Raw genomic sequence first — 12,115 nt, 5'->3', positions numbered from 1 at the left:
CTCATTGCAATCCTTGATTCGTGACAAGCGTGTCTCAGCTGCTGCTGCCGCCTCTTGCTGTGAATCAGTAATAAAGGGGCAGGAAAAGGAGGGGGAAGGGAGAGGCGGAGGTAGGTGAATGAGCATGCAGAGGGTGTCTCAGAGGAGAATGCTGTAATAAGAAGCCAATAGTGAACTCTAGGACAGATGAGCTCCCCCCTCTCAATCCACCTTCCATCTACATTAGTCTGACAGCTACCCAAGCCTATAGACACACTGTAGCTTCAGTGGCTCTTGCTTGGAAGAAGTCAGACAGATAGCTAACCAAAATTCTGGCCTCCATTAATATCTGCTTTCAAATAAAGATTCAGTTCTGCCTAGGCATGCAAAAGGGGTGGGTGGGAGGAAGGGCAAGGAGACCCATCAGTCCCACCCAGATTGCTGCATGGATATAAGACCAATAGGAGGACAAAACAGCTGGGTGGTAATAATGCATGAGCAACTGAAATGGTACAGTCTGTATTGTCCATATAGCACTAAGTTATCATTTCCATGGTGGAAAAGCTTCAAAGCTGTTTTATATGGGGAAACATGATGTGATTGAAGAGAATTGCTCTAAATACATAAAATAAGCATACTGAATCAAAGGAGCAATACTGACTGGAAGATGTAACACAACAAATTGTTGAGATAGTTGACTTCATAGGACCGTCACATTGGAGATATAGGAAAAAAATCTTATTTGCATACACATTTGCATAGGGGACATTAAACACTTGTTCCACAACATTTATTTCCCCCCAAAATTGCTAAACTTTCAAATGTAAAATCATTACTCTAAAAATCTTAATATGTGGACCTGGAGACCATTAAATACAAGATTATTTGGACTCTCCACTTTTTCTTCATTGTTCCTACTCCATTTTTTACAAACATACTGCATTTGTAGTCATCTCGTTTTAAAAAATATCTGCAATTCTCACAAAAGTGACTATGGCCCACACATAGACCATGAGCCACATATTACCCAGCCATATTGTAAAGTCACAACTCTCAATGTGTCTGGGATCAGGTCAGATAACCATGAGTACCATAGTTTCCCAAGAATTCACCTCACTAAGGGGAATGCTGAATTCAAACTACTAAATTCTGCATGTGAAACTGGTCTTCTATATATTTAAGGTGGCGAGATGACTCAGTTTTTAAAAGATTACTTCTCCATCCCCACCCCAATTAGAATAAAAAGGATATACCACCTAAAGAACTAAATAACTAAAGAAGAAAATCTAAAACAAAGATTTATCTACAAGGAGAAAATTTTCAATTAAACTACACTGAATAAATCCTGCATATTGGGGAAGACAAATATAAATTAATTTTCTGGAATGAAGTAGAAATTCTCTTATCAAAGAGTGATTACAAAAAGAAGGCTGTAGAGCACAAGTTTAGAGACCATATATACCAACATGCGACAACTCTTCAGAAAATAATGTTGTGAATTTCCTGATTACTGTGAATGGATTTCTCACTATGGTTTTAACTAACATGACTCCAGATAATTCTTTATTCTATTCCTAGGCCTTACACCATTACTAATATCACAGCCCTTCTACTTATAACAAGGCACTAGACAGGGCTACTCTCTCTTCCCTAGTTTACATGGTTCAGCAAAACCCCAGAATTAAAGGATTAAAATTTAAAGACTCCGAACATAAGGTTGCCCTATGTGGTTATGATACCATATTGTTTCTTGATGACTCAGAAACTTCATTATCAGCTTTAATTGATTTGATTCACAAATTTGAGAATCTTTGAAGATACTGTGTAAATTGGTCTGAATCAGAACTAACACCCTTACAAAAGTATACCCCTTTATCTTCACATTCTTGGAACTTCAACATCTGACCCACAGACCTAACATTCATAGGAAATGAATTCATAGGGTTAAAAAAACATGGACCATATCATGTCACAAATAAAATCTGACTCGGCTAGGTAGGCTACATTTCCTGTTAATGAATGTGATGCATGCTTAATTTATAATCATGTGGTTCCCTGTGGAAACTCAAAAATGATATTGTAGAGCTGGCTGCTGTGAGAATACACTGCTGGACTAGATGGGCCTTTGGCCTGATCAAGGGCTCTTCTTATGTTTTTAAAATAAATAATTATTTCATAGCTCTGAACAATGAGTAGTAGTTAATAAAGATGTAATCAAAATGAAAACACTATCAGGCCTTTCAGCTTGCTCCCGTATTAAGGATATTGAACAGATAGACCCAGGGCATTGTTGCCAACATCTGCTCAGCTAAACAAAAGTTTTAAAACAAAGGCTAACATAGAAGAAATGTTAACAAAATAGATTAATTTTCTATGCTTTAGAAATATCTTTTTAAGTCCTTAAAAAAAAAGGGATGCACTGCCATGCACTTCCATTTATTGAGATGAAATTGAGGACAACATTTGGTAGGGCTTGTCTCATGGTGGCCCTTCCCTGGAACTTCCTGACCAGGAAAGCACACCCAGCAAGTTCCCTGGAAAGCTTCAGGGAAATACTAAAATGCCTTCTCCCAAGTACTAACTGATTATTGTCATTAACTGTTCTGGTTGTTTGATTAATTTTGGTACTACTTACTGGAGATATTAAGAATTGAACTTAGGACCTTCTGCATGCACTCTATGAGCAACCTATGGTTTTGTATTTATATGTCATCCTGAGCACATTTTTACAGAATTGCTTTTTATTTTAATGTACAAACATATACTTCTGCATGCTTAGTGAGTTGCTTGACTATATAAAAATGCTACCTTATTTTGGAGTGGCTCTATTTTGCTTCCAAATTGAACTTAACCACCCAAGTGCACTATTAGAGGTCTTTTTATTATAACTTACACTCCACAACTTGCTTAACAATGTGTGAGCTTCCAGGATGTAGGGAATTTGGATGTAATGACAGAGAGAGGGAGAGGGAGAGGCAGGGGGGACAGAAAGGGAGAGGTGGAAAGAGAGAAAATTGAGAGGAAGAAGGAACCAACCTGTTCAGTCCCCTAACAATTTATAGTACGCTGAAAGTGGGAGAGGGGATTAGGGTTGATGGGATGCATATTGCGAAGCCAGAAATTTCCCACTCTTCAGATGCCTTTCCTGCCAATCTGCTATATAAGTATAAAAACACCCAAATTTGGATGGTGGTGAAGATTCTGTACATGAATCACACTTGTGCTCCGATTTCTGAAACAGACTCCTCCAGTACAAAGTACCTGGGTGAACCACTGAGCTAAAAATACAAAATGGGATTGCAGGAAAAGTTTGGATACACTATCAAACAGGGATTGCAGTGATGCAAGATAAAAAGTTTGTGAGCAAATATTTTCTCACAGACGGAAATAGCCTTTTCCTATTAAAGAACACATCTGCCTTTGCACAATTCTCATAGAATCATAGAGTTGGCAACCCCTGCTCAATGCAGGAATCCAACTTAAAGTATACCCAACAGATGGCTGGTCCAGCTGCCTCTTGAAGGCCTCCAGTGTTGGAGAGCCCACCACTTCCCAAGGTATTTGGTTCCATTGTCATACTGCTCTAACAGTTAGGAAGTTTTTTCTGATGTTCAGCTGAAATCTGGCTTCCTGTAACTTGAGCCTTTTATTCCCTGTCCTGCACTCTGGAATGATTGAGAAGAGATCCTGGCTCTCCTTTGTGTGACAGCTTTTCAAGTACTTGAAGAGTGCTATCATATCTCCCTTCAGTTTTCTCTTCTCAAGGCTAAACATGCCCATTTCTTTCAGTTCTTCTTCATAGGGCTTTATTTCCAGTCTCCTGATCATCCTCATTATCCTCCTCTGAACCCGTTCCAGTTTGTCTGCATCCTTCTTAAAGTATGGTGTCCAGAACTGGATGCAGTACTCAACATGAGGCCTAACCAGTGCCAAATAGAGAGGAGCTAGTACTTCATGCAATTTGGAAACTATACTTCTGTTAATGCAGTCTAAAATAGCATTTGCCTTTTTTGCAGCCACATAGCACTGTTGGCTCATATTCAGCTTGTGATCAACAACAATTCCAAGATCCTTTTTGCATGTCGTATTGCTGAGAGAAGCATCTACCATCTTACAACTGTGCATTTGATTTTTTTCCTAGGTGTAGAAGGATGCACTTATCCCTATTACATTTCATTCTGTTGTTTTTAGCCCAATGTTCCAGCCTATCAAGATCACTTTGAATTTTGTTTCTGTCTTCCAGGGTATTAATTATCCCTCCCAATTTTGCATCATCTGCAAATCTGATAATAATTTCCTGCACCTCCTCATCCAAGTCGTTAATAAAAAATTTGAAGAGCACTGGGCCTAGGACCAAGCCCTCCGGTACCCCACTCATTACCTCCTCCCAGTTTGAGAAGGAACCACTGATAAACACTCTTTGAGTATGATTCTTTAGCCAACTGTGGATCTACCTGATAGTTGTTCTATCCAGCCCACACTCAGCTACCTTGCTAATCAGAATATCATGGGGTACTTTACCAAAAACTGTGCTAAAGTCAAGAAATATGCCCACAGCATTCCCCCAGTCTACCTGGGAGGTTACCCAAACAAAAAATGAGGTAAGGTAAGTCTGGCAGGATTTGTTCTTGATAATTTCATGTTGGCTTCTAGTATCACTCCATTGTTTTCAAGGTTCTTACAGACTGACTGCTTTATAATCTGCTCCAGAATTTCCCAGGGATTGATGTCAGACTGACTGGTCTGTAGTGCGCAGGTTCCTCCTTTTTGAAAACAGGGACAATATTAGTCCTCCTCCAGTCATCCGGCACTTCACCAGTCCTCCATGATTTTGCAAAGATAATAGACAGTGGTTCTGAGAGTTCTTCAGCCAATTCCTTCATTATTCTAGGATGCAGTTCATCGGGCCCTGAAGATTTGAGCTCGTTCAAAGTAATTAGGTATTTCTTGACCATTTGTCAATCTTAAGCTGTTATCCTACCTTTCAACTTTTACTTCATGCTTGCCAGGAGGCTCATAGACCCTGAATGGAGAAGACTGTCAAAGCATGAAATGAGCCAAAGTAGGAACTGAACAGAGCCTTTGTCTTCTGTTATCATTTTGCCAAGTAGTTGAACCACCATTTCTTTTCTCTGTCTCTTATTGTGCATATACCCGAAGAAAGCTTTTTTGTTGATTTTAGCATTCCTCGCTAACCTTAGCTCATTATCAACTTTAGCTTTCCTGACAACATCCCTGCAATTCTGTTCTACCTGTCTGTACTCTTTCTTTGTGGCCTTGCCTTCTTTCCACTTCCTATATGTCTCCTTTTTTGTTTTCAGGTCATCTCTAAGCTTTTTGTGGAGCCACATTGGCTTCATCTGCGTCTGCTGTCTCTCAACTTTTTTCCTTGTTGGAATTGTTTTCAATTGTGCCTTTAGAATTTCCTCTTTTAGAAACTCCACCCATCTTGGACTCCTTTTCTCATTAGGGTCGCTTGCTATGGAACCTTACTTATCATTTCTCTGAGTACTATACTCAGCTTTTGCTTCCCTTAAAATCAAGAACTCAAGTATAACATGTTCACTTTCCCCCAAAGTTCCTGTAACTGCCACTTCATCCATTACGTCATCTCTATTGGTTAGAATCAAGTCAAGGACAGCTGATCCTCTAATTCCTTTTTCCACTTCCACTTTCTCTAGGAGAACGTTATCAGCAACACAAGTCAGGAATTTCTTCTCCTAGATTGGATGGTCAGCAGTAGACTCCAACCACCATGTTCCTTGTATTCCTTGCCCCATTAATTTTAATCCAGGTGCTCTCAATGGGGCTACCAAGCTCATCCTCCTGTAGTTCTGCACAGGGATATATATTTGTCACATATAGTGTGACTCTGCCCCTTTTCTATTTCTTCTGTTCTGTTTGAACAAATTATATCCTTCAATTGTTGTAGTCCAGTCATGGGAGTCAACCCACCAAGTTTCAAGTTGTATTCACCCTCCTGTATTAAGAGTTCAAGTCTGTCCTGTTTGTTTCCCATACTCTGGTCATTAGTATACAGAGGACTGTGATTTATAGTCTGGCTTCTTTCCTACATTTTTATGAAGACTATTATTGGGCCCCATCAGAGATACTGTCTCAGTTCCTGTTACTGTGCATAAGCTTTTGTCAGTTGTTACCTCTAAGTTTCCATCTTCCTCCCCATTATGATTCCTTGTAAAACCCTCCAATGAAGTTCTCCATGCTGTGGCCAAACACATTCTTCCCAGTCTTTGTGAGGTGCAACCCATCACTTGACAGCAGTCCATCTTCCAGGAAATGTAGCCCATGGTCCCAGAATCCAAATCTGGAAGGGTGCCTAAGCGGGCCCCAAAGTCCTTGAGTTTCCTTCCCAGAGCTTCAATGGTCATATGGTAGTGATGCAGAGTGTGTTTATGTGTCTCATGGCTGAAATCAACTGATACTTGGCCAATTTCATTACTTGAATTTGGAAACTGTAGTCAATTATCTTATAATCATTTAAATTAATTGTGGCATATCAAAGTCATATTTTATGACATATGCTTTGATAAATAAGGACCCACTTCATCAGTGAGGAAGATAGGAAGCTGTCTTGTACAGAGTCAGACCACTGGTCCATCTAGCTCAGTATTGTCTACATTGATTGAAATCAACTCTCCAGATTTTCAGGCAGGATTCTCTCCGAGTCCTACTTGGAGATTCCAGGGATTGAAACTGTGACTTTCTGCATGCAAAGTCATTGTGCTACCACTGAGCTACAGCCCACAATCCATTAAACCTCAGATGGCAGAATAATACATGCACACACATAATTTAGAGACAGACAGACACACAGAGAGAAAATAAAATTGCAAGTACTGTAGTGGGGTTAAAATGCTGTAAAATGAAGTAGGTAGAGTAAGCCTGTGACATTTTTATGGAAAGCTCAAAGTCTTTCAAGGTAAGAACAGCAACAATTCTCAGTAACTTGTGATAACAGAATCTTTCTATCTTTGGTATGCTGATTTAACACCTAAGGTGATAGAGAAACCCATGAGCTAATTAAGACCTAAATAACAAGAATCACATTTTCTATCTGTCACCTGATTATTATTTTTTTTACAATAATTTTTATTCAAATTTTCATAAAACAAACAAAACAAAATCATAAAACATTCAAAGACAAAAAACAAAACAAAACAAAAATGATTAAACAAAAAAATAAAATGTTGACTTCCCATTTGTCGCAGATCAGTTATAGGTCTACAATATATAACAATCCTGTCTCTTAAATCATATTATAAAATCACTTTCCTCCAGTAGTTATCTTAATTAATCATCAAATCTCATAAACATTACTTTATTCTTTCCACAAAAAGTCAAAGAGAGGTTTCAATTCTTTAAGAAATATATCTATCAATTTTTCTCCAAATAAACATGTCGATTAATCCATCTCGTTAATAATAATAATAATCTTATTGTCATAACCATAGTCCAAATAAACATATCGATTAATCCATCTCATCAAAATCTGTTAGGTCCAATAATTTCAATAGCCATTATTCCATTATCCATATTAATTCCATCTTCCATCTTCAATAGTCCTGTTAAGTCCAGTAATTTCAGTGTCCAATCTTCCATTATCAGTATTCCATAATAATCTTGCTGTCATAGCCATAGTCATATAATAAGAGTCTGATGGGAATTTCCTCTATCCCAAATATTTTCTTGCCATCGATTCTGAATAAGTTGCTGAAATATTGTTGTAAAGTCATATCTCTGTTCTTCTTTTTTACAAAATGCACTGGCTCATCTCTTGAGAGTTTTTCCATTGTCACATGGCTGCAGTTAATTCCATAGATTTTCTCTATATCAAGCTCCATCACGTCATTCCAGTCCAGAAAATTATCCAAGCCATTGATAACTTTATCTCTAATATCTTCATTAATTTCTTCAGAGATAACGTTAAATTCCAAACAGTAGATTTTATTTCTAAAATCCATAAACTCCAGATCTTTTTCCAATTCCACATTTGTTCCAATCTCCAGGGCTTGTATCTTCCCTTTATTTTTTCTTTTCTCATCTCTGATCTCATTCTCCTCTCTCACAGGATCCCCTATTTCTTTAAGCTCCTGCGTCATTTTGCTCAGTTCAATTTTCAGCTCCTTACTGCCCTGTCGCAGGGTTTGTTTCGTTATCTCAATCTCATGCATTATTTTCTGAAACATAATTACTTCCAGATTCTCAGCCACTTTCTTGATTGCCATTTTTAAAACCACGAAAACAAAACAAAACAAAAATAAAGAAGAACCACTTCTTATTTCAGCAACAATTGGGTTAATATTCCAGGCTTGATGACATCACAGTATAAACAGAGCAGCCTGCCTTATCTCTCTATGTTCAAGAATACAAAACAAATTTAGTTCCCAGCATCAAAACAGTTAGTGGCGTCGTGAAGAAGCAGATTCGTCAAAATAAAATAGACCAAAAAGAGAATAGTCCCAGACAATATAATGTTCCAAAGTTCATATTTTTTATTTTTTTCTCCTCGGAATAGAAATCCCTCTTCTGTTTATATCTTTAGAATGCACTTCCAGGACAGCTTTTTGCAATAGAAGCAGAGATAAGCTGTTAATTTCGTGAATAACAGAGAAGAGTTATAGCTCACCCAGAAGTTCTTTAAAGCTGATTCATTTGACAAATCTCTTTTTGCTGCAACAATTTAAACCAAGTAAAAAAAAAAGATAGAAAGAAGGGTGCTTGCCTGTTAGTCCGTTTTCTCTTTGAAGAAAAGATAAACGTGTCGCATTAATCAGATAGAGCTTGTTCGGAAGTCCGTCCGGCATTGCTGGCTGGACCTTCTCTCATAAATTAATGAAATCCAGTCCTCCCAACAAAAACAGGCTTTTGAGGTTGATCTCTACGTTTCTCCCTGCCCGGGAGAAATTTCATCTGTCAAAAAAAAAATGTTCTGACTGATTTATATCTGAAAAAGCTTCTTCTGAGGTGGGAGCCCGTCTCAAAAGCAGGCACAAGCGAAGTCACCCTTCCCGGAAGTCTCTATCTGTCACCTGATTAAAGAAATCTTAATTATACAGGTTTAGTCAATTAACCCTTTAATTAAGTTCCCGTGAACGTCAAACAATGAGGAACAGTTAAGATTTTTATGACTAAAAACATAAATATATTATTGAGTGAGCACCTGTGGTAATACAGACCTTTCCACACTGTGATATCAATTCCAAAGGATTAATTGCCATCATCCATCTCATGTTTCTGTCTAACATCTGATATACTTTCCTTTGCTGACTATTAAAGAACATAAGAACTACCATTCTGGATCACAGCAAAGATTTATCTTGTACATCATTCTAACAGAGGCAAGTCAGGTGCTTCAAGAAGCATTCTTAAGATGCCAGCGGGTTCCTTCTCAAAGCATCTTTGTCATGGTACATGGCACCTTGTTTATATTTCAGTTTCCTTTAATAATGTTTATTTATAATGGCCCTTCCACCAAAGGGTGGCACACCAAACATATACAATTAAAATAATAACAATACATAAGTTAACGTAACAACTCCTAATATCTATCATCGTTGTAAAAGGCATCTAACACCATAATCAAACCAAAGCATGTATTCTCCTACAAACCATCCCCACCCCAAGCCCTCTCAGCCACAATTAATTAGCCCATTTGTTTACTCCGGCAAATCAAAAAGGAAAGTTTTCAAATCCGTCTGAAAATAGGTAAAATCCTCCTCCAGCTGAAACGCCACAGGAAAGCTGTTCTTCAGATGCAGTACCAAATGTTAAGATGTTAAGCATTTTTATTAATGACTTGGATAAGGAGGTATAAAGCATGCTTATCAAATTTGCAGATGATACAAAATTGGGAGGCACAGCTAATACTGTGGAAGACAGAAACAAAATTCAAAGGGACCTTGATAGGCTGGAGCATTGGGGTGAAAACAACAGAATGAAATTCAACAGGGATAAATGCAAGGTTCTACACTTAGGAAAAGGAAGCCAAATGCATAGGATAGGGGATACTTGGCTCAGCAATACGACGTATGAGAAAGATCTTGGAATTGTTGTTGATCACAAGCTGAATATGAGCCAACAGTGTGATGTGGCTGCAAAAAAGGCAAATGCTATATTAGGCTGCATTAACAGAAGTAAAGTTTCCAAATTGTGTGAAGTATTAGTTCCCTTCTATTCAGCACTGGTTAAGCCTCATCTTGAATACTGCATCCAGTTCTGGTGTCCCCAATTCAAGAAGGATGCAGACAAACTGGAACAGGTTCAGAGGAGGGCAACAAGGATGATCAGGGGTTTGGAAACAAAGCCGTATGAGGAGAGACTGAAAGAACTGGGCATGTTTAGCCTGGAGAAGAGAAGAGAAGACTGAGGGGAGATATGAGAGCACTCTTCAAGTACATGAAAGGTTGTCACACAGAGGAGGGCCAGGATCTCTTCTCGATCATCCCAGAGTGCAGGACATGGAATAATGGGCTCAAGTTGCAGGAAGCCAGATTTCTATGATTCTATGAATGAGCAGCAAGCACATTGATACACTCATTCCACACACCTGCTTCACTCATAAAGCACTGCCTTTCCAAAAATTAAAAATTTTAAAAAGAGGCATAACTTAAAAAAGAATTAATACACTTCTCATGCAGCAGAAAGGCCACATTGCTATAGCTCCTCATAATCTGGACCCCTTATACTGCCGCACTGGCCGATTCCTGAGGCCTCTTGAGAGACCAGACACTACATTGTCAGAATCCTGTTTGCCTTCCTGATCCTTTCATACTAAGAAATAGTTTAATATTGTTCACCATGTTGATATTTCCCTACAATAATTCTTAAAAGAATGACTTCTGATTCAAGTTCCTTTACCTGATTAATGTGTATAAGAGAAATAATCTATGAACTGTGTGGACAGGCTTCTAACAGCATTTAGCAATAGTGAATAAGAACTTCCTCTTAGTCACTAGGCAGGAAAGCGTTTATAAATTGGCAGGGAAGCCAATGAGCATCAAATGATGAACGCAAGTATATGTGGACAGGCAGGATAGTAAAAAAAAAATTTAATGAGTAATTTTTGTGGAGTTACACATGTAAGGCCATGTGTGGGCATAAAATAACTGGAATAATACAGAGATGGCTTACCTTTAGGAGAGCCAATGCTACATTAAAGATTACATTCAAACCCTAAAAAAAAGGGAAATAATTGATATTGATCCTGCTTATACATTTTTTAAACAAAACACCAATATTATTCATGTCACCACAAATAATTAAGATCTACTTCTGTAACAAGGAATAATTCACACCAGTTATAAAGCAGAAAAACATTTCCTTGACTACACCCGTCTGCAGATAAATAGTTGAATGCTTACCTATGAAAAAATGTTAGTTTTGTTTTATTTATTTACATTTAGTTAACAAAATTTATATACTGCTTGATTTTAAGAGATTTTTAACAGAAAAAAATGCTATTGAATTTTAGCCTAGCTTTAAAGAACTCTTATGTAGTTTTCTACATGTAGGGTTGGTTATTAGATGTAGAAGAATTCTATTATGTGATTCCCACCTCTAGCTTAAAACAGAACAGTCCAGGAATCGTTTTATCACTCTACCTGCTCTGTTTATCAGCAATAGGGATGGGTGAATCTGTAAATTTTGGTTTCTCTCAATTTCTCATTTTTCCAATCTTAAATTCAGTTCTCCAGAACATTATTGTTATGTGATTATTCTTTTTTTATAAAGTTCACTGTAGTGTGAATTTCCCTAATATACATGTTTGTATGCCTAATAAACACATTTTGCAAAGCATTTTCCTTAATATAATGCATGTTTGTATGTTATTTTTCACTTATATGCATTTTTATACACACGCTATCCTAGTATATGCATTTTGTACATGTTACTTGGCTGGAAAACTGTGTTGCAAAATTTGCAGATTTCGAAGGATGGCTATGTTTTTGGTTTGTGTATTGTTTCACAAACTGCGAATTAGGTAGGTTTCTTTTAAGAGAACTTCACCAAATTTCTCCCCCATTCCTTATTAACATGGCCTAACATCTCATTCCAAAAAACGATGCCCATCTGGTTGTAGCAACTATAAAATTAAAGTTTTAAAATGCTATAGATA

General features: G+C 37.7%; 1 protein-coding gene across 16 annotated transcripts in view; it reads right to left on the bottom strand.

Moving 5' to 3' along the window:
- Window positions 1-12,115, bottom strand: part of RABGAP1L (RAB GTPase activating protein 1 like) — a 371,757-nt gene that overhangs the window by 75,446 nt on the left and 284,196 nt on the right. For 15 of the 16 annotated variants that reach the window (XM_061634135.1, XM_061634138.1, XM_061634125.1 and 12 more), the window contains one exon: window positions 11,131-11,172. The exons of the other annotated variant lie outside the window; for it this stretch is intronic. In XM_061634135.1, the coding sequence (XP_061490119.1) occupies window positions 11,131-11,172 (42 nt within the window). The remainder of the gene's footprint in view (window positions 1-11,130; window positions 11,173-12,115) is intronic. 16 annotated transcript variants of the gene reach the window in all.

The sequence above is a fragment of the Rhineura floridana genome, chromosome 6, assembly GCF_030035675.1.
Source record: "Rhineura floridana isolate rRhiFlo1 chromosome 6, rRhiFlo1.hap2, whole genome shotgun sequence".
NCBI lineage: Eukaryota > Metazoa > Chordata > Lepidosauria > Squamata > Rhineuridae > Rhineura > Rhineura floridana.
The sequence above is the reverse complement of the archived record's forward strand: the minus strand, read 5'-3'. Positions and strand labels throughout refer to the sequence as shown.